The following is a 23,641-nucleotide window of genomic DNA, read 5'->3' on the forward strand; positions in this document are numbered from 1 at the left end:
ATTCATTCATTCATTTCACATGTATTTATTGATCATCGCTATTACAGTAAGAAGCAAAACAAAATATTATCTCTGCCCCAATGAAGCTTATGTTATTATTTTGGACTGTTATCTGTTCATTGTTTTATATTTTTGAAGTTGCTTTGAGTTGTTACTTCATTTAATTCCCTTTTAGCAATTTTTTACACTAAACTAGTTAATATTAGATAATTCCACCATTCCAGAGCTCTTTTGTCATTTCAAGATAGGAGGAAAAATATAAGAAACTAGTATTAAAAGCTATTAAATCTCAAGAGTGATTTTAACTAGGAATTGTAGCAGGGAAAATCTCTGGCTGTTTCCTTTCTTTCTGAGCCTCACCACCCTCTGAGATCCTCTCACCTTTTACCCCTCTTTACTTTTTCTTTACTTCTGAATTCTTTATTTATTTTGTCTCTTCTCTCATCTTTGAATATGGAAAATTTTAACTGTGTGGTGATGTAAAGAGACTAGTAAAATGTACCTCCATGTCCCCATCAATTTCTAATGTCCCCATCAATCTCTAACAGTGATTAACTTGTGACTAATTTTTCCTCCTAGAATTATTTGGAAGCAGATTCCAGACATCATTTTATTTCATCTATAAATATTTCACCATATCTGCTGAATAAAAAAGACTCATTTTGTTAAAACCACAGTCACTCCTGAATTACTTAATTCCTCAATATCATCAACTATCTAGTCAGAATTCAAAATTCCCCAATTGTTTCTTATTTATTTTATTTATTTATTTATAGTTGTAGAGACTCCTTATAGTCTTTTAGTGAATAGAGTCCCTTCTTATCTTTTCCTGTGCCTGTCATTCCGCTCCCCCACCACCACCACACACACCCCAAATGTACTTTGCTATTTGAAGAAATTGGGTCATTTGAAATTGAACATTTTTTTATTAGTATCTTTAATTGAAGTATAGTTGATTTACAATGTTATGTTAATTTCTGCTATACAGCAAAATGGTTCAGTTATACACACATGCACACACACATACACACACATATATACACACATTCTTTTTTAAAAAATATTCTTTCTGTTATGATTTACCATGGGATATTGAATATATAGTTCTTTGTGCTGTGCGGTCAGACCTTGTTGTTATCCATTCTATATATGAAGCTCGTATCTGCCAACCCCAGCCTCCCACTGCAGCCCTCCTTCAGCTCTCTCCCTTGGCACCCACCAGTCTGTTCCATTTCTCTTTCATAGATAGGCTCATTTGTGTCATGTTTTACATTCCACATATAAGTGATATCACATGGTATTTGTCTTTTTGACACGCTTTACTTAGTATAATAATCTCTGATTGCATCCGTGTTGCTGTAAGTGGCATTATTTTGTTCTTTTTTATGACTGAGTAGTATTCCTTTGTATATATGTACCACATCTTATTATCCATTCCTCTGGCGATGAACATGTAGGTTGCTCCCACATCTTGGCTGTTGTGAACACTGCTGCTGTGAACACAGGGGTGCATGTATCTTTTTGAATGATAGTTTCGTCTGGGTATATGCCCAGGAGTGGGATTGCTGGATCATATTCTAATTCTACTTTCAGTTTTCTGAGGACCTTCATAATGTTTTCCACAGTGGTTATAGCAGTATAACTATACTGTGTATAGCAGTATACCAATATTATATGTAGCACTATACCACCAACCTTGTAGGAGAGTCCCCTTTTCTCCACACCCTTTCCAGCATTTGTTATTTGTAGACTTTTTAATGATGGCCATTCTGACTGGTTTGAGATGGTACCTCACTGCAGTTTTGATTTGCATTTCTCTAATAGTTAGGGATCTTGAGCATCTTTTCATGTGCCTGTTGGCCTGTCTTTGAATAAATGTCTGTTTTGGTCTTCTGCCATTTAAAGAATTAAGACTATTCCTCCTTAGATTTGTCCAGAAGAGAAAAAAAATGAAGAGAGAGAAGGGAACACTTCTTAACTCATTCTCTGAGGTCAGCACTACCTTGATACCAAAGCCAGATAAGGATTTCAAAAGAAAAGAAAATGATAGACCTGTATCCCTTATGAATAAAGATGTAAAAGTCTTTAACAAAATTCTAGCTAACCAAGTTTGGCAGTTTTTTAAGAGGATTGCACATCATGGCTAATTATATTTTAGTTTCTTTCATCTACTTGCTTTTGTCTATTCTTTCTGCTGCTGCTGCTGTTATAAATCTCCCCAGAACTTGGGGCCCACAGCTCTGTGCCTGATATTTCCTTCTCTAAGAATGACTTATTGAGTCTTAGAGTAATGTGTGGCACTTTATGCTTATAGCCACCCCCCTTCCTTTTTGTGTGGTATGTGTTTTACAATTATAAAAATACCTCTTTTCCCAACTTTTCATTTTGACCAACTTTTACATCTACAGAAAAGTTGAAAAGCCTTCACCTGTACTCACTGCTAGCATATTTCCATGTTTATGTTTTCTTTCCCATACTTTTCTATACACAGACGCACACACATGGACATTTTTATCCCTAAATACTTCAGGATGTATCACCTAAGAATAAAGATATTCTTTTATACAACCTCAGTACCAATCATACTGAATAAATTTAATAAGAATAAAATCAAATATTCTGTGTTCAAAGTCTCCCAATAATATTTTATATACCAGATATTTATTTTTCTTGTTCCAAGAGCCAAGTGAAGATCATGTGTTGCAGTTAGTTATCATTTCTTTTTAGTTTCCTTTAATCCGAAACAGTTTCTCCAGGCATTTAAAAAAATTTTGAAGAGTTCAAGTCTATTCTGTAGACTGTCTCTTTTTCTGGATTTATGTGATTGTTTCCCTGTTATTGGGCTTCTCTTGTGGCTTAACTGGTAAAGAATCTGCATGCAGTGCGGGAGACCTGGGTTCCATCCCTGGGTTGGGGAGATCCCCTGGAGAAGGGAACGGCTATCATCCACTCCAGTATTCTTGCCTGGAGAATTCCATGGATTGTATAGTCCATGTGGTTGCAAAGAGTCAGACGTGACTGAGTGACTCTCACTTTCGCTTTCCCTGTTATTAGATTAAAGGTAAACATTTTTGGCAGTGGTAGTATTATGATGCTGTTCCTTCCCATTGCATCACATCAAGAGACTCATAGTGATAGTTTGTTCCATTATTGGTGATGTTAACCAAGTTTAATCACTTGGTTGGTATTCTGAGAGTCTAACATTATACCCTTTTACTTCATGTTCCCTGCCTGAATCAGTTAACGTGTTACCTGTTTTTGTCATTATTCTTGAATTTGGCTAGTCAGAATTCCTTTAGGCCCCCGCTCAGTGCTTGAATACCTCTTTGCTCTTTACACACAATTCCAGGCTTACTTTGCCCTTCTTGCCAACTCTGATGTTATTTTAAAAAATAAACATTCACATATGAAAAGTTTATTTACTCTGTAGAAGAAAATTAGGATATCACTTTTTTTAGGTCTTTAAAAATATTGTAATAGTGAAAAATTAAGAAGCCTATGGTAACTAACTCCGCTTTTCTTGGTGAATAAAAGTCCACGTTAGTTTTTTTAATGGGTTCTTATCTCTGTTGTTAATATAGTTTTGGGGCAGTGTCGTGACAACATTGAGCCAAAAAAGTTGCCTATCTCTGAAGAGGAGCAGATATACCCCTGGGATACATGTGCAGCAGTTCATGATGTGAGGCTTTCATTATTACAACGTTATTTTAAGGATGTAAGTATTCTTTTTATTAAATCGTATTTTTGTCTGTAAAATTGATGGATATTTCTCTCCAAAGTTTTATATTTTTCTTCAACCAAATGTCTTTCTGACTTGGAATTTGGAAGGTTATTAGCAAAAAATTAGTATGTGTATAGTAATAAATAGAAGTCAGTTAACACGTAAAAATTTCAGGTTTCAAATATTATGCCTTTGTTTTAAATCTTGTTTATTATAAGATATACAAATTCAGTTCAGTGGAATGATAAGTTTATATTATCATTTTATGCACTTTATTATTTTATACATTATAAAAACTTTTAGATGTGGCACTTAAGTTTTATGAAGATTTTTGCTTCTGTCTTTTTCATTTAAAGATACACAATAAAGTCTCATGATGCTTTGATATGTAAAGTAGGGGCAGATTTATCATGGCTTCTATGATTTCTTGCTGTGAACTTGGTAGATTTTTTTCCCCTGGATCTTTGTACTTTGTTGGCTCCAGCTCTCAGGTATTCATAAGACTTAGATCAACTCAGTTTATTTAGTAGCAGCAACATTGTTAACTTCTTTGTAAAATTTTGATACTGTTTTTTAAATTTCCTGAGGGGTTATCAAATGGGGATTCCTTTCACCTGTTGTTATTTGACTCTGCTGTATTTTGAGTTAATAACTTAAAATACTTAAAATATAAAATGAAGCATTATATTTAGTTATATACACACACACACATATATAAAAATGTATATTAGTAGATTTCCAAATATGATTTCTTGATGTACATGATGTAATAAATTAAATGGAAGCAGCTAGTAGGATATGTGGCAGACAGAATACTTATATAGAATAAACAGTAACTGATCTAATGTGGTAAGAGTCAGAGTAGAGTGTGGTTCAGTAGTCTGGATTCAAAGTATGTTTCCAGTGGATTTTGGAGGAGATGGTAACTCTAGATAGGGAGGTGTTATGTAGAGTAGAAAGAATTTCAGATGAGGAAAACTGGGGCTTGGTGTTCTGATTCTGCCATTTCTTAGCAATGTGAGCTTGACCAAACACTCTCTCAGTGACCTCATCTGTAAAATAGGGCCCATAATGGTCTTTCATGCAGTAACCCAAAAGATCATTTTACATTTATAAAGGTCAGTATAAAGGTAAAGTGGTATTTTTAATTTTCAAGTTACCTATTTAGGAGGGCTTGTTAGGCCTTATTAAGCAGTTTGGGTTAGGTAATGAGGATAATACTTCTATATATTTTCAGAGACTTTAAAATGAAACATTATTTGGAAATAAGTCTTTGTATATATACATGCACACATATATGTATACACAGACACACTTTCATACTTGTTCTTTATTGTTTCTTCAGGTTTTCTGCAGCATGTGTATATATGTATATAGCTTTACTAATTAGAGACCAATTAATATCTTCATTTTGGAGAAAATTGTGCTGAATTCTACTTTTACAGAAATTTAGTGCCAACTTTATTTAGGTTTTTTTTTTCCTGATGTAATCCTGGTTTTAATGTCAGCATTTTGAATCACTTTAGAGTAAATGAGTAAAGATGGATCCTAAGGCCAAATAGAAAATAAAAATAACTTAGTCAAAATATAACTCAAACCTAAGGTCATAATAATTTGAGGGAAGGGGAGATCTAATAAAGGCGAGAAAAAGTAGCATATCTCTTCTTGCAGTCAGAATAGCTATTCATTTCTAAGAAAAAAAAAAACAACTTTTTTTTTTGAAAAAGCTGTGAACTGATAGTTGAACAGGATTGAATCTGTTTTGTTTTCGTGAGTGCTTGTGAGGTTTTATTTCTTCATAAGTACTTTTGTGTACTTCATAATGGCTATTTTACTTATAAATAGTGTGTTCCCTGGACCTCTGGAGGTCTACGGCCATTTTTTTCCATTGGTTTTATAGTCCCTTCAGGGCTTCCCAGGTGGCTCAGTGATAAAGAATCCTCCTGTCAATGCAGGAGATGTGGGTTTAATCCCTGGGTCAGAAAGATCCCCTGGAGAAAGAAATGGCAACCCACTCCAGTATTCTTGCCTGGGAAATCCCATAGACAGAGGAGCCTGAAGGGCTACAGTCCATGGGGTCATAAGAGAATCGTATGTGACTTAGTGACTAAACAACAACAGGTGTGAAGGTGTGGAAGTCGCTCAGTCGTGTCCAATGCTTTGTGACCCCATGGACTATGTAGCCCGCCAGGCTCCTCTGTCCATGGAATTCTCCAGGCAGGAATACTGGAGTGGGTTACCATTCCCTTCTCCAGGGCATCTAACACATGCTTGGGTATTGTGGATGCTTACTGGATTTCAGTTTTGTAGCCAGACCACATAGAGAAGAAGAGTTGTTATCAGTAGACACTGTTACTGAATATAGAATTAAACTGCATAAATTCTGCTCTCTTCATATCAAATGCATACTTTTTTGTAAAGTTGACCTGTAGAATTTCAGTCATATAAGAGAGTGTGTTTACTAGTGAAGTTGGAAGTGTTATATATGAGAGCTATGACACTCATATATAAATAGGGAAGGAGGGAACCTGAGCTTTGGAGTCAGATAGATCTGCGTTGAACTTGGGCTTTACCACTTTTAACTGAGTGCTCCTGGTCAGGTGTCAGTCCCTTTTTATTAAAAGAAATAAGACTGCTTACTGCATCAGTTCAGTTTAGTTCAGTCACTCAGTCGTGTCCGACTCTTTGCGACCCCATTAATTGCAGCACGCCAGGCCTCCCTGTCCATCACCAGAGTTCACTCAGACTCATGTCCATCGAGTCGGTGATGCCATCCAGCCATCTCATCCTGTCATCCCCTTCTCCTCCTGCCCCCAATCCCTCCAGCATCAGAGTCTTTTCCAATGAGTCAACTCTTCACATGAGGTGGCCAAAGTACTGGAGTTTCAGCTTTAGCATCAGTCCTTCCAGAGAACACCCAGGGCTGATCTCCTTCAGATTGGACTGGTTGGATCTCCTTGCAGTCCAAGGGACTCTCAAGAGTCTTCTCCAACACCACAGTTCAAAAGCATCAATTCTTTGGCACTCAGCTTTCTTCACAGTCCAGCTCTTACATCCATACATGACCACTGGAAAAACCATAGCCTTGACTAGACATACTTTTGTCGGCAAAGTAATGTCTCTGCTTTTCAGTATGCTATCTAGGTTGGTCATAACCTTTCTTCCAAGGAGTAAGCGTTTTTTAATTTCATGGCTGCAGTCACCATCTGCAGTGATTTTGGAGCCCCCCAAAATAAAGTCTGACACTGTTTCCACTGTTTCCCCATCTATTTCCCATGAAGTGATGGGACCAGATGCCATGATCTTCGTTTTCTGAATGTTGAGCTTTAAGCCAACTTTTTCACTCTCCACTTTCACTTTAATCAAGTGGCTTTTTAGTTCCTCTTCACTTTCTCCCATAAGGGTGGTGTCATCTGCATATCTGAGGTTATTGATATTTCTCCCAACAATCTTGATTCCAGCTTGTGTTTCTTCCAGCCCAGCGTTTCTCATGATGTACTCTGCATAGAAGTTAAATAAGCAGGGTGACAATATACAGCCTTGACGTAGTCCTTTTCCTATTTGGAACCAGTCTGTTGTTCCATGTCCAGTTCATGTCTGTTGCTTCCTGACCTGCATACAGATTTCTCAAGAGGCAGGTCAGGTGATCTGGTATTCCCATCTCTCTCAGAATTTTCCACAGTTTATTGTGATCCACACAGTCAAAGGCTTTGGCATAGTCAATAAAGCAGAAATAGATGTTTTTCTGGAAAAAGTTTTTAATAAATATTGAGGTGAAGGTTCAGTGTTAAACAGTACAGAGGTGGGCACATTATTGAATATAGGTCTTTCTGAAATGTAGGTCTCTTATTAGTAAATGATCTCTTGCTTTTTTTGACTCTAGCAGATTAAAAAAAGACATCTAACAGTTACATAGACAAATGACATACTATTTTCAGTTTTAAAACTAACAACTTACGTATTAAAAGGAAAGATTAATTATATTTTACAGTACATTGTCAAAGAGAATAGCTTATTTGCTGCCTACCAACCATTCTAAAGTGATCTAATACCCAAATCTGCTTCTACGTAAAGTGGCTCCAAAACATAAACCAGAGATGAGCAGGTCTCCTGTTGTTTTTCTGATAGGTAACAGTAGAAACCAGCTCGCCTGCTGTGAGAATTTGATTTGTGCTGTCTTCGAATCAGCTAGAAAGGCATTTTATACTGTGTGATGCTTTTAACTTTCAGAAGCTCATGAAGAGTCTTGAGTTAATATTAGAATTCTGTTTACTGTTATTTAAGATGGTTTGGTCATCTAATAGGCTATTTTCCAACATAAAAGTAAAAGTTAATAGTTTGCTCTGTTTTGATGGCTCTCAAATTTTTCATCATGTGCTGTCACTCATGTTAGACCTCGTACCTGATATTGCCCTGACTTGGCCATCTATTTGCTGTAGACTCTAGAGGGCTTCCCTGGTGGCTCAGATGGTAAAAAATCCACCTGCAATCCCTGGGTCAGGAAAATCCTCTGGAAAAGGGAATGGCTACCCACTCAGTATTCTGGCCTGGAGAATTCCATGGACAGAGGAGCCTGGCAGTCTATAGTCCATGGGGTCGCAGAGAGCTGGACACGACTGAATGATTTTAACTTTGACTTTACCTCATAAAATATAATGATTTTCACTTTGACTTTATGTCTAGTCAAGGGTAAACTCAAGGTCAGGCTGAAATGCTGTTTGGCAGAGGCCAAATGAAAATTTAAAGAAACTTACTTTAGGAGGAAAAGTCTAGACTGTTTATAGGTTGAAAAGAAGGAATTAGCAGAGAAGAAGTTTAAAGAGAAGATGAAAGCAATTAACTTTCAAAACGCATTTCCAAAGGGTATGTAGTTTGCTTATATAATCTGGGTTCCTTTTTCTATTGTTTATTATATTAGACCCATGTAGATGTTTAGGCACTTTTTAAATTCTCATGAGCAGATTTGTACTTCAGAAAGATGTGTGCAGGATGCATCATGGAGTTAAGAAAATTTATTTAAGAATTCTCTCCCCCAAAACAGATCACATAGGCTTGAATGTTACAGTGGGAATAAAGAGAGAGAGGCCAAAATCATGAATTATATAGGAGATAGATTTCATATAGTTTGGGAACTAATTCTGTGGTGTGAAGGAAAGGGTGTGATGTAAATAACTTGTAGCTTTCTGATTGGGTGACTAAACAGATGTAGAGTTTTTAAGCCAAGAGGAAGGGAAAGATTCATAGAGAAAATGAACATTTTTGACACATTAGTTTTATTTTATCTGCTGCTGCTGCTAAGTCGCTTCAGTCGTGTTCAACTCTGTGTGACCCCATAGACCGCAGCCCACCAGGTTCCCCCATCCCTGGGATTCTCCAGGCAAGAACACTGGAGTGGGTTGCCATTTCCTTCTCCAATGCATGAAAGTGAAAAGTGAAAGGGAAGTCAAATTGGAGATTTCTGGTTGCCAACTGAGTATTTGTATCTGGCATGCAGGCAAGAGACCCAGCTTGAAGAATAGTTGAATATACTGATTAAGTTCACTCAGGGAGAATAGTTTTAATAAGAAAAAAGCATTAAGAATTGAACCTTGAGGAATTTAAATATTGAAGGGGCAGATGAAGGAAAAAAAAAGTCTTAAAAGGAGGCTTAAACCAAATGGTTAAAGAGACAGGAGAGAAACCAAAAGAGAGTGGCATTAAGGAAACAAGAGGTAAGTAGGCATTTGAAGAAGGCAGATGTTAAGATTAGATGTCACAGAGAAATGCAGTACCATGTAGAACAGGTAAAATAATCAGTAGCAGTATACTTTATTATATTTTATGAGGTAGAAAAAGGCTAATTCACAATTTTTCTCTTTTATTACAAGTATAATTATTTGGAAGCTAAAATTATCTTCCAGATTTAAAGATACTGCCTCAGGGTTATCAAGTCAGGTGTTCCTTTGTATCACAGAAATACAAAGCCCACATGGGTATAACAATATTAAATGATTGAGAGGTTTATGTAGATTTGTTTAGGTATGTTTCTTTTTCTTTCAAATTAATTATATTTTGTCTTTTTTTTTTTTAAGAGTTCTTGTCTCTTGGCAGTATCAGTTGGCTGGGAAGGAGGTGTTTATGTACAAACCTGTGGCCACACATTACATATCGATTGCCATAAATCTTATATGGAATCATTACGGGTAAGTTGATTGAAACATGTTCAATAAAGATGTTTGGTCTTTCAAGGTATTAAATATTTTGTACAGCTTATATATCCTAATTCATCTTGGGTGATTGTGATTGCCATTTGAACTATTCAGCTTCACAGTTCCTTGACCTCTTCAACTTTAGGGATTTCATTTTTTTACTTCACATTGGCAACTGACTTCCATGACTGTAGTTTTAGATTTTGCTACTTTAGCTCTAAAGGAGTAAGCTTTAATATACTACCATACCATTATGATAGAGCACTTGTCAAAGTCTCTCTCTTTACTCTTATTAGTGTGTTTTGCTTCTGACCTCAACATCTCTAGTCCTTTGTTGTTCAGTTGCTAAGCTGTGTCCAGCTCTTTGAGACCCCATGTACTGCATCCTACCCAGTCCTTTCCTGTCCTTCACTATCTCCCGGAGTTTGCTCAGATTCATGTCTACTGAGTTGGTGATACTATTTAACCACCTCATCCTCTGCTGCTCTCTTTTCCTTATGCTTTCAGTCTTTCCCAGCATCACAGTCTTTTCCAGTGAGGGGAGGGCTCTCTTCACATCAAGTGGCCAAAATACTGGAGCTTCAGCTTCAGCATCAGTCCTTCCCATGAATATTCAGAGTTGATTTCCTTTAGGATTGACTTGGTTTGATCTCTTTGCAGTCCAGGGGACTTGCAAGAGTCTTCTCCAGTACCACAATTTCAAAGCATCTATTCTTTTCGCCCTTTGCATTTGCCTAGTACACTAGCACTTTCCTCACCTCATTTTCTTGTACTATGTCCATTGTGCTGTTAACACTAGTCATTTAATACACCTCCTTTGACTTCATACCCAGGTAGCTGGCACTGTTGGAAAAATTGTAAAACTAAGCAGACTAGAACATATACACATCTGTGATTTCTTAAAATAGTGGCTCAGTTGGGGTCATGGACTGTGGATATTACTTATCAATTAATTTACCTGTCTTTGATCAATTCCCTCTCCTAGTCTCCTTAGCAACTATTCCAAACCTTTGCCTCCTCTATCCCAGACTCTTTGTCTAAATCCCAAGATGCCTTTCCCCTCATCAGAGTCTGTTTCTTCCTAACTTGAGAATTTTTAAAATGATAGATCATGGTGTGTGGTAGGATAGGAAAGGCCATATAAACTAAGGGAAAAGGGAGGGACTAAAAGAGATAGGAGTTGACAGTCAAAATGTAAGGTGTTTGAATTTACTATTTTCTGATATGGACAGTTCTTTGTCCTTACAAGGTAAGGATGTGTCATGGTAACAGGTGCTAGGATAGAGTAGAGGTTGAAGCCATTGGAGTTGCTGACGTCAAGTAGCTGATGAGGTTGTGAAACTATGTAAGATTGGTTGTCTACATGCACACTGAAATTGTATAAGAGGATGGCAAAAGTTGGAGTGATGAAGAACACTAATCTAGTTACTGAAGTCTTTGGATATTAAGGGCAATGAATGACAGTAAAAAGGAAGGAAAAGGGGTGATCTCTTTAAATGACCTGAGCCACACAGGGAATGCAAGAATAATGATCTTGAGCCAGCACTGGAGGTGAGAAGGATACCGGTATTTGAGGGATGTGAGAAAATGAGCAGTGCCTTTTTGAGAGGGCTTCTGGGGGTGCTTTAGGAAGAAACCTAGTTTCACTCGAGACTAGGATGAAGACCTAGCAGTTTAAAAAATTATAGCTACAGAGAAGCTTGTCAAAGAATGTCCTTCAATTACTAGTACCCTTGTCCCAAACCTTTTAGTACACTCTTGTGTATCTTTAAAACTCACCTCACAAGTCTCCTTCTCTGGGAAGCCTTGTTTGTTGGATTTATCACACTGTTGTTGTTTCTATTTGCTTTTAAATTGTCAGTACCTTAAATGAAGATGTCTCTTAACTCTTTTTGCAGTAACATAGTACAGCATTTGACACATGATAGCAATTTAGTATGTGTTTCTAGAATTGGATTTAAAAAGACATAGTGTTAGATTTTTAAGGTCTTGAAGAAATGAATGTCACAAAGTAAAAAAGGTAGAATTCAGTTCTTTGACCAAAGTATTTGAGATCCAAGATACGGTGGAATGAATAATATGTTAAAGAGTTGGGAAACCTAAGTTCATTTGGACATTGTCATTAACTATCTTTGTGAAAGTCTTTCAGTCGTGTCCAACTCATTGTGACCCCATGGACTGTACAGTCACGGAATTCTCCAGGCCAGAATACTGGAGTGGGTAGCCTATCCCTTCTCCAGGTGTTCTTCCCAACCCAGGAATCAAACTGGGGTCTCCTGTATTGCAGGCAGATTCTTCTACCAGTTTAGCTACCAGGGAAGCCCAAATATCTTTGTAACAGTGGGCAAATAAATTCATTTTTTTCTTTTTTGTATACTTTTTTCTCATTATTTTTGTCTTGTTAGTAATAATGTTTATACTGTAGCATTCATGCATTTATTTTAGTACATTAAAAACATTTTCAGATTAAATTGTTAGGTTAGTGGCAAAACAAGAGAGACTACTGGAAAAAAGAATAACATAGTGGTTAGAACTACACAATAGCAACGGCCTAAAACAGCAGAATAGATGAGGGTGGTGTCAGGCAAAAGAAGGAAACAAATGCAGCAGCCTGGATTCCTTCCTTAAACTCTGGTTGGCTAGCATATGTTGTAATCTCATGAGCAAGAGTTTCCTCCTAGGCATATTTGCATTATGTACCTTTGTTTCAACTAATTTTTCTTCCCCCTCCTATCAGAAACATCTGAAGGGATGCTGAATTAATTCCCCTCCTTATCACTTTTCTGAGTATTTTAACTAAATCTTTTCCCTACCTGTTAAACCTAAATAAACCTAATGCATCAAGTCCAGTCAGTTTTGTTCAACTGTTAGAAATGTTAGAAGGTGTATCACATTTTTTTTTTAGACTTTAGTCAGTTCAGTTGCTCAGTTGTATCTGACTCTTTGCAGCCCCATGGACTGCAGCACGTCTGGCTTCCCCGTCCATCACCAACTCCTGAAGCCTGCTCAGGCTCATGTCTATCAAGTTGGTGATGCCATCCAACCATCTCATCCTCTGTTGTCCCTTTCTCCTCCCACCTTCAATCTTTCCCAGCATCAGGGTCTTTTTCAAATGAGTCAGTTCTTTGCATCAGGTGGCCCAAGTACTGGAGCTTCAGCATCAGTCCTTCCAATGAATATTCAGGACTGATTTCCTTAGGATTGACTGGTTTGATCTTCTTGCAGTTCAAGGGACTCTCAAGAGTCTTCTTCAACACCACAGTTCAAAAACATCAGTTCTTTGGCACTCAGTCTTATGGTTCAACTCTCACATCCATACATGACTACTGGGAAAACCATAGGTTTGACTAGATGGACCTTTGTTGGCAAAGTAATGTCTCTGCTTTTTAATATGCTGTCTAGGTTGATCATAGCTTTTCTTCCAAGGAGCAGGCATCTTTTAATTTCATGGCTATGGTCACCATCTGCAGTGATTTTGGAGCCCCCAAAATAAAAGTCTGTTACTGTTTCTGTTGTTTCCCATCTATTTGCCATGAAGTGATAGGACTGGATGCCATGATCTTAGTTTTCTGAGTGTTGAGCTTTAAGCCAGCTTTTTCACTGTCCTCTTTCACTTTCATCAAGAGGCTCTTTAGTTCTTCTTCACTTTCTGCCATAAGGGTGGTGTCATTTGCATATCTGAGTTTATTTATATTTCTCCCAGCAATCTTGATTCTAGCTTGTGCTTCATCCAGCCTGGCATTTTTAGGCTTAGATACTCTCAAAAGCTTATCTATTCTGCCTCCAGTGACATGAGCACTGGGATAATCTTTCCAGTAGTCACTTATAGATGATGAAAACAGAGCATGGTGTAAGTGGAAGGTGATTCACTTTAATGTGACCTGCTTTTGAGTTATTCTTTATCTTAAATTCACATTTCACATTGATTGCATCATTATTTGAATGTTTCCTCCTGAGAGAAAAGTAGGATACTTAAGCAGTTTGTTGGTGATGGCAAGTGTTGCATGATTGCTATGATTGGAAGAAGTGATTTGATAAGCTCAAGAGTTAAGTGTCTTTGTTTTTATGACATGCAGTAGAGATCTTTTTTGTATGGTTTATTTATTTACTCTAAAATATAGAGATGTTAATTTTGTTTTCTGTAAAAGTATGCATCATATAACTGTATGTTTGTTTCATCTTTTAGAATGACCAGGTTCTTCAGGGCTTCTCAGTGGACAAAGGAGAATTCACATGTCCTCTCTGTAGGCAGTTTGCTAACAGTGTTCTTCCTTGTTATCCTGGAAGCAATGTTGAAAACAACCTTTGGCAGCGTCCTAGTAACAAAAGCATACAAGATCTCATAAAGGAAGTGGAGGAGCTGCAAGGACGTCCGGGAGCTTTCCCAGTAAGCATCAGTGTAAGGCAGAAATATCCTGCTTAACTTAGCTCTGCTTTTCAGCTTTAATTTTTGTTCCATTTCTAAGTTACTCTGGACCTTTATACATTTAGTAGAAATTGCTTTTAGAGGTTTTTCTTTTCCATTGGTGGTTATTAAAAACAAAAATGAGAGTAATAGAACAAATGATTGCTAAAGGCCATACTTTTCCTTAATATCAGTTGTTATAATTTTAGTATATGCCTTCCAGATCATGAAATTCTATAAGCTTAGATATGGTTATGTTGAAATATTTAAAAATGAAGTTAAACCTTATATATATATCTTTCAATGTAAAGCACAAGCTTATCTTTTAAAAATATGCCCATTAGGTATATTAGAATTAAGGTGATACACACACACACACACACACACACACACTTTGTGTGTAAGTATAGATTTACATACTTATTTCTGTGTATTAGAGAGGTCAAATATTGTGTATATGATCGAAGCATCTACCATGAGTCAGTCTATTTTACTGTGGAATTTGGTATGAGTGAACTCATCTTTTATCTCTTCCAGTAGGATTTATTTTTTTGATTTAAATTCTCGAATATTTCACTTTTATCACAGATTTATGTTGTGATACCTGAGAGAAGTGAGAGCTATGCACAGTAAATGCAGTAAATTAGTGAAACCTATGATTATGTGATTTTTTAAACAAATTCGTATTTCAGAGCTACTCCTTTTTCTCAATTGAAGACTATGATTTGTGTCTGTGTGGTTTTTTCTTTTGCAAATCCAAATTTTTATGTGTTTAAAATATGCTTGAAGTAAGAGGCACATTAGTAATAGTTCTGAAAAAAATGTGTTTAAATGAAAGATTTTTTATAAGCATGGGAACTGTTCTGTGGTTCAGTTCAGTTCAGTTGCTCAGTTGTGTCCGACTCTGCGACCCCATAGACTGCAGCACACCAGGCCTCCTGTCCTTCACCAGCTCCCGGAGTTTACTCAAACTTATGTCCATTGAGTTGGTGATGCCATCCAACCATCTCATCCTCTGTCATCCCCTTCTCCTCTCACTTTCAATCTTTCCCAGCATCCAGGTCTTTTCAAATGAGTCAGCTCTTTGCATCAGGTGGCCAAAGGATTGGCATTTCAGCATCAGTCCTTCCAATGAATATTCAGGACTGATTTCTTTTAGGATGTGCTGGTTGAATCTCCTAGCAGTCCAAGGGACTCTCAAGAGTCTTCTCCAACACCACAGTTCAAAAGCATCAATTCTTCAGCACTCAGCTTTCTTTATAGTCCAACTGTCACATCCATACATGACTACTGGAAAAACCATAGGTTTGACTAGATGGACCTTTGTTGGCAAAGTAATGTCTGTGCTTTTTAATAAGCTGTCTAGTTTGGTCATAACTTTTCTCTCAAGAAGTAAGCATCTTTTAATTTCATGGCTGCGTTCACCATCTGCAGTGATTTTGGAGCCCCCCAAAATAAAGTCAGTCACTGTTTCCCAATCTGTTTGCCATGAAGTGATGGGACCAGATGCCATGATCTTAGTTTTCTGAACATTGAGCTTTAAGCCAGCTTTTTCACTCTCTTCTTTCACTTTCATCAAGAGGCTCTTTAGTTCTTTGCTTTCTGTTCTGTGGTTGAATAATAGTATAAAATTAGGATGTCTCTAAGATAAGAGAAAATATTTCTTGATCTGTTTTATTTTGGTACACTAAATATATTTTTAGCTGATAGCTAATATATATCTGTTTTGATTTTAAACCTTAATTTCATAGTATGCTTAAATGATAAACACTGTAGTGTTAGACTATTATTAGAGAAAATGAATATACATAAACTTTTAATATATGTTTGTGTTTTTTTTTACAGTCAGAAACCAACTTAAGTAAAGAAATGGAATCTGTAATGAAAGATATAAAAAATACCACTCAGAAGAAATATAGAGATTATAGCAAGACTCCAGGCTCACCAGATAATGATTTTCTTTTTATGTATTCTGTTGCTAGGTAGGTATATATAGTATATAGTTTTATATTTACTTGAGTAATAGTAGTTGATTTTATTGTCTTGTCATTCATATTTATATGAAGAAAGGTTGCATATTTTCAATGTGGTTGACATTATGGCTAGTTTTAGAACCTCCTTGGAAGGCTATAAAAGTGCAGTTTTCATTGCTTAGGTGTTTTTATTTTAATAAAATATTGGTTTAAGTGTTATTAATCATCATAGACTATGTGAGGAAAAGTATACTATTCACATTTGGGGACAGATATCTACCTCAAAGCATGTGAGTATTATATATGAAGTATGTTGTTAAGAAATCACTGTTCAAGTCCTGTCAAAAAGCAATAATACTAATAACTGAAGAATTATAATATGTTAAGTACTTTTAATTTCTAAAAAAAGAAGTAAGAACAGTAAGAAGAACTTACTTGGTTTGTTTTAAGCTTGTGAAAGATCTAGTAATGTTCTAGAAGACTATAGGTTGTTTAGAAAGTCAGATAGAGGAGAGGAACTCCTTTTTCCTGATCTCTTGATCAGACATGTTCTAAACCTCTATGAGTAGCTACCAGAGACTCAAGGAAATGGAGGTAAATAGTTCTAATCTTTCAGATTAGGTAGAAATAGTCTTAATTGACTGAGTAGGTGTTCACTACCTAAAAAGTAATTAGGAATTTTAGAAAACTTAGTTGAATGAAATAGAGACACATTAAAAAAAAAATGGGAGAGAAGCAAGTACAGTTAGGAACTTGTAAGCACATTCTGCTGGATCTGATATTGTCAACCCTTGAATGTTTCTAGAAGCATACTTGGTATTTTGCTGAAGTAATATTGTAATAGGTAAGATTTAGAGAAGTAATATGGCTTGAAGTCATGCAACAGATTAGTGGTAGAGTAGGACTAGAACTCAGGGATAGCGTTCTTTCAGTTACTGTTCTTTGTGCTTCCCTTTGTTCAGCTTCTATAAGTCATGTATATGTGCAGTTCATCATGGCCATTCTCTCTGCTCCATTCCTGAGTAGAGGGGAAGGAAAGAGTGAATGGTCTCTCTACTCTTTTGAATCTAGGGAAAATGGAACCAGATTTAAGAAAATTGCAACAAGTGAGTTAGACTTCAAGATAAGGAAACATTAGTTTTTGGTCTAAGAATGCAAATATTGGACAGGGATTGATATAAAGGGATCTAATGGTTTGGGAAGTAACTTTCTAGTCTGCCATTCTTAAGCTGTTGTTAATATTTATCCTGAATGCTTTCAGGAGAGATATAACAGTTAATCTAACATTTTGTCTCTGAAGGGTTACCAGTTGCATACTTGCAATAAAGTATACTTTATGTGAAAACTAAATTGAATGTAATTTAATTTTGCCATGTTTCAAGGTTTTGTAAAACTTCTCTGTGATATTGTGGTAATAATGTTGTAGAAGATTGGGATGGATGTAGACTTTATGCTCTCTATATATCTATATATGTATACAGTATATAAACATACACACATATTTATGTTACTTGTGTATTCATGCCTTTGATTTTATTAGGACTGATCTTAAAATCCTGGTTCAGTGGGAATGATCTGTATGTGGAATTTTGCCATATTATGATAAATGAAATAATTTGATTTAAATTAATTTGGTAGAAATTTTGGAATTCCTATTTCTTGGTTTTAAATATATAAAGTATTTATAGAATATATTTATATAATTTTTAATAGAAATACGTAGAAAGCTTACTGTGATAATGGGAAACTTTTGGAATCAACTTATTTTTGTTTTTCTTTTTTATATAGAAGCAGGGACAGATATCGAATGTTGTTTCCTAAGGCTGCATGTAGAGAAATGTACTCCTATCTCCCCTTCCTTCTCTGATCCTTATTGATAAACTCTAAAGCAATGATATAGTGATTCCAAAAGTGAAAGTATATAACCTTTAAAAACTTTATCCTTTGGTTAAAATTACCCAGGCCTTACTCACAGTGAGATTGCATACCTTCTCTATGTTTTACTTAATCATTAAAAAGAAACACATAAAACAAAGTGACTGAAAAATTAACAAAAACATGAACTGAAGGAACAAAGCATGTTGTATTCTGTTTGAATAAGATGTAACTTTTTCAAGGTAGTAAACTAGATCTTTGCAGTTATCTTCTGCCTAGTGTATAATCTTGGTTCATTAAATACTTATGATTATAGATTATGATCATTTTTATGCCTAAAAGGTAAGCATTGAAATATTTAGCAGATTTAAAATAGCTTAAAAAAATGTTTAGAAATAAAATTAATTTCAGTTAACTTTTGAATGAAATGTTGTGATTCTTAAATGCATAGTCATTGTATAGTGTATAGTGTGAATGTGTGTGTTTTTGACATTTGTAATTTGAATGAGATACAACACTAGTTTCCCAGAACTCAATTTCTTGTACCTATATAAGTAATTTTGTTTGCTCTTTGGGGAGCTTAAAGTTTTTCATGTTTAGAAACAAAATATTTCTAGTAGGTAACTAGCATGTGAAGCTTTTTCTTTTAATAATTGTTTTCAAGCTTTTTTTTTTGGTAGGACAATATGTTTCTCTTTGTTTTTAATTTTATTTGCATGGTAAAGCATTGGAGGATTTTCTGAGGGCAGCAGAGAAGAAATTGTTGGAATGGTCTTTTTTTGTTGCATTAAAATTAGTTAAAATTACTGTATTCAAATTTTAATGTATTTCTAAGAAGCATTTTGTTACAGTTACCAGTCATTCAGATGGATTATGGAAAGTTAATTTGGGGGAAGAAAGCTTTCTCCATTTCAGTGTCAATTAATTATTTCTTTATTGAAACAATGAATCACACTTATTTGAGTAATTGATTTTTCTAAAGATTTTGGACCCAAAGTTATATTTAGCTTAGAGTTATTAGTGAGTAGTCCTTAGCGTGTATATAGTAAGAAACATGGGAAGAAGGTGATATATGAGTAACTGCAATGTAGATGGACAGATATCTTTAAGATTTGAGTGGATAAACTGTTCAGTAGAGTGAATGCACCTTGCTTTATACATTGGTTGCATTGTAAGTTTAAACTTTATAAAGTAATTATATTTGAAGTAAAAAGAATGATTACTAAAACACCAAATTGTGAATACTTATTTTTAATTGGAAGCATTTAAAAAATTTCATTGTTCTTGGAGTATAGTTGCTTTAGTGTTGTTAGTTTCTGCTATATAGCAAAGTGGATCAGCTATATGTTTATATATATCCCCTCTCTTTTGGATTTCCTCCCATGAATCCTTTTAAAACAAAAGGAAGGATTAACAAAATAGAGAATAAATTACAGAGACTAGAGAATATTATCACTGGTTACATATCAAAACAAAGTGAGGGCCAGTTCCTGGGAATTTTTTGAACACTTTCCTAGGTACCATCAGGGATTTAGAAGCTGTGTTTGAAATGGCTCCTACTCTCCAGGAATTTACAGTTTAGTTGGAGAGAGAACTGTTTAAAATGGAATATATTTTGTTTAAAAATGTATATCATATTGAGAAAGTGCTGTAGAACTTCAAAAGGGAAGATGAGCTGATTGAAATATAAAGTATGTAGAAATGCTTCCTTCCTGTTTCAAGAAAAGGGAGTTAGTTCTCCCTAACTCCTGCAGAAGTTAGAGCTTGAGCTGAGTATTCGATAATATAGGCCATGCGATGGTATGATGTTTTCTTCTCTGAGAAATTGAATTACTTGGTCAACTAGTAGAGGTAGGCCCAGGCCTTGCACCCACATTATACGAGTATGTATTTCAGTGTCTCTCTGTGTGTATGTGTTTATACACACATTTATTTTTCAAATTATAGCTCCAAAAATATGTTAGTGCCAAAAATGGGGTAAAAGGGAAAGCATACTTGGAGAAGCAAAAAGAAACTGGAGCATAGTTGGAGTTTTTATATGGGTATGTCTAGGTGGCCTTCATGATAGGCTTTAGGCAGTCTTTCTCATTTTTCTTTTAAATACAGAGATTCTCTCTCTCTCTTTTTTTTTCCTCCCTTCCAAACTAATTTGAATGTGTTTGTGTTAGGAAATATAGAAAGTTGTGTCTGCTTCTCTCCAGGAGCAAAAAGGCTTGAAAAACTTTTGCTTCCAGTACATCTTTATTTTTATATCATCCATTCAGGACGGCAGAAACAGAATACTGTTTTGATTTTCAACAGTGAGGGAAGGGCAGACGTGGGGACATGACACATTTGTGTGTTCTTTTGTCTAGCAAGACTTAAGGGGCCAATTTTGTTATAAATTAGGTGAGGAAAAGCTGATTGATAGGGCTTCTGACATAATGATTTTTTAAAATTCTAGATGCTATACTAACCCTTTAGATAGGTAGTTGTTTTTTTTTTTAACTCAGAAGAAATGTTGTACAGGAGATCTTACAACCATAATCTGAAGTTAACTAATTACATTTGGCAGTTTTCTTTCAAGTATCCTTTAAAAATCAAATTTCTGGTAACATGGTTATCATCCTTTCAAATATCTTATTTGATGGCACAATAAATAGACTTGTACTTATTTTTTAATGAATACTTTTGCAAATTATGCTGAAATAAAAGTTGACATTCTGGTTCTGACTTTCATTTGTAAGAATTAATTGTGTTTCTGGTTAGCTCTGTTAAAAGTACTAACTAGGAAATCTTAGTTTTTATAAGAGAATATAGCCATTAATTTTTTTCTACAGATTAGGCAACTGAAGATTTGTGAAAACAAAATGTATTGATCTCATTTATATTCCCTTGATGAAGGAACACATGCTGGTCTCCGCTCGCTTTCTGTCCACTAATATGAAATCCTTGTCCCTGCTTCCTTGCTGGTAGGTTTTTAGAAGTTCAGTGAGCAATGCAAATCACCTGAAGGGTGGAAAATTCCCTTGTCACACAGATGCCCTTATCAGCAGCAACCAGATGGAGCTCTGAGCAGGAACATTATCAATGTTAAATTGCTTTTTCTCCCCCCTGAGTAGAAAGGATTAAAGCATTTCTTTAGAAATGGGTGGCAAATATACAGATTTAGAAATACTAATATTTTTAACAGTTTGCATTTATAAGTAAATACATGAAAATAATGTTTCAAAACATTCTATGTTCAAGATACAGCTAAAACCATCTCAAAATGTTTTGTTTTAAATAAAACTGTGTACTATTCTTTCCTGAATTTACTTGTAAAGAGTAAGCTTGAAATGTTGCCTTTTTTTTTTTTTTTTTTAAGATAAAGGCTATTTCACTGTTAGTGTCATATACATATCTTGGATATAAACTTCATTTATTCAGTTTTAGTTGTGGCAGGTAAAGGTGTGTTTAAGTTTGTTAATAATGTTGAAGTAAAAATACACACAACCACTCAGAATTTTCATTTATTATCAAAATTAATTGGCTATTTTACTGTTACTGCTTTTGAGTAAATCTTTAGATTCTGCATCAGTTTGATTTTTGAAATGTCAATCTACTAATTACTGCTATTCTTTAAGCTAATAGTTGCTGAATATATTGTAATTCCAGATCTATATGAACAATACTATTGTTTAGCAGTGTCAGTAGTTATATATTTTAATAAAACTATAATTTTAGAAGTCTATAAAAGAAACTGCTGTTAATTATATGTGTTGTTCATATCCACTTTGATGTTAGTGATTTTATTTCTTAATATTGGTTTCTATATGCCATCTAGGCTCCAATGAATGATAACCATTTCTCTGATAGAAAAAATTGGTATGCCCTTGTGTTTTATATGCCAGTAACCACCTAATCAGTGGCTGACAGAGTACAGATTCTTTCATCAGATTCATATGCAGGTTTTTGAAACGTGTTGCAGTTTTTTTCCTTAAGGCATAGTTTTTAGTATTTGCCAACAGCTGGGATTTTGCAACAATTACACTGTGACATGTGCAGTTTTGCAGGTATAAATATGAACATATGAATAAGGGTAGATAAACTGTTCCCCTTTTTTATTTCTAAGTATCAGATAAAATATGATTGTTACTGATATTGCATAAACCATAATTTTGCAAATAAAAAAGTTGAAGAACTTTATTTAGGTTAATTTAGACATGCCAATAAAACAAAAGTATTGCTTTAACCTAATGACCGAGATGCATTTTAATGCTTTGCTTACAGAACCAACTTGGAACTTGAATTAATTCATCGAGGAGGGAATTTATGTTCAGGTGGCGCAAGTACAGCTGGTAAAAGGTCCTGTTTAAGTAAGTATTAAGCAGTGCTAACTTTAAAAAAAATTCTAATTATGTCATGAAAGCACATGCAGGCAAAGTGGTCTTTTAGTGTATTTTCAGATTCTTTTTATGTTTTGTATAATCACTTTTAATAGTCATTCTATGCTTTAAATCATTAATCATGTACTTAGAAGAATCATGAATATTTAGCTCTTTCTATACTGTGATTACTCAGTGAGTAAATGTAATTAATCAGAATTACATTGGTTCAAAATTAAAAGTGTATTATTCTCAACTATAGATTGTTCTCAAACTTAAATTCCTTTAAAGAATTTTTATGTTGTGTGGACTTAAGAAAAACTTTTTATAAAGACAATTTGTGTCGCCTATGGATTATAGCTGCTATTATTCAGTAAACAGATTTGTACTGTATTTTGATGTATACAAATATATTAAAATGGTAGATGTTTGCTCTTATTTATGAATATGTTAAAATACTAGTAATTATTTAAAATCAGTATTTTTTAAAAATATGTATATTATTTTAGAAAGATATATATGTAATTTTAGAATTATTTCAAAGCAAAGGACTGATCAAAAATACCTTGCAATTTCTAATAAAAAGATACTAACTTGTGTGAAACTTAAACCAAGTTAATTTTGAAATTCTTACTAGTTGTATTAGATTTTTGTGTTATCACTTTGTACTTAGAAGTTTAAGGTTTTGACAATTATTGTTTACTAAGTATTTAATCTTTATTAACCCCTTGACGTAGGCACTTAGACACTGCTTACACCCAGTGATTTAATATGTTTTATAGGGGAAGCTGTTAATAAATCGGAGTACTAGCTTCTAGTCTGTTTCAATTGGTAGAAACTATAATTTCACTTTTATTCTTTTTTGTTAATGTGTTGTTTAGTATTGGTTGATGTAATAGTTCAGAAACTGTTATATTAGAAAGTGTTTAGTAAAGGAATTTTAGTTTTATGTTCAAAATCTACTTTTTTTTCCCCTGAGGTACTTAAATTTATACAGAGGCTTGTAAATGGTGAATTTATCTAGAATGCTAAAATTAGTAGTAAAAGTCTTAACAGCATCCGCTTCAATTATCACCGTCAATTTTACTTTGAATTATTAAGTTGATAGCTATTTCCAGGCTTTTGTTCTTTTT

General features: G+C 34.9%; 1 protein-coding gene across 6 annotated transcripts in view; it reads left to right on the plus strand.

Annotated features, from left to right (window-relative positions):
- Positions 1 to 23,641, plus strand: part of UBR3 (ubiquitin protein ligase E3 component n-recognin 3) — a 208,485-nt gene that overhangs the window by 144,289 nt on the left and 40,555 nt on the right. For 4 of the 6 annotated variants that reach the window (XM_040229306.1, XM_040229307.1, XM_040229312.1 and 1 more), the window contains 5 exons: positions 3,582 to 3,715; positions 9,793 to 9,903; positions 14,096 to 14,308; positions 16,160 to 16,296; positions 22,414 to 22,499. In XM_040229306.1, coding sequence (XP_040085240.1) covers positions 3,582 to 3,715; positions 9,793 to 9,903; positions 14,096 to 14,308; positions 16,160 to 16,296; positions 22,414 to 22,499 — 681 coding nt within the window. The remainder of the gene's footprint in view (positions 1 to 3,581; positions 3,716 to 9,792; positions 9,904 to 14,095; positions 14,309 to 16,159; positions 16,297 to 22,413; positions 22,500 to 23,641) is intronic. The other 2 variants (XM_040229308.1, XM_040229311.1) reach the window with 1 other exon arrangement.

This window comes from Oryx dammah, unplaced genomic scaffold (assembly GCF_014754425.2).
Source record: "Oryx dammah isolate SB20612 unplaced genomic scaffold, SCBI_Odam_1.1 HiC_scaffold_27, whole genome shotgun sequence".
NCBI classification, from domain to species: Eukaryota; Metazoa; Chordata; class Mammalia; order Artiodactyla; family Bovidae; genus Oryx; species Oryx dammah.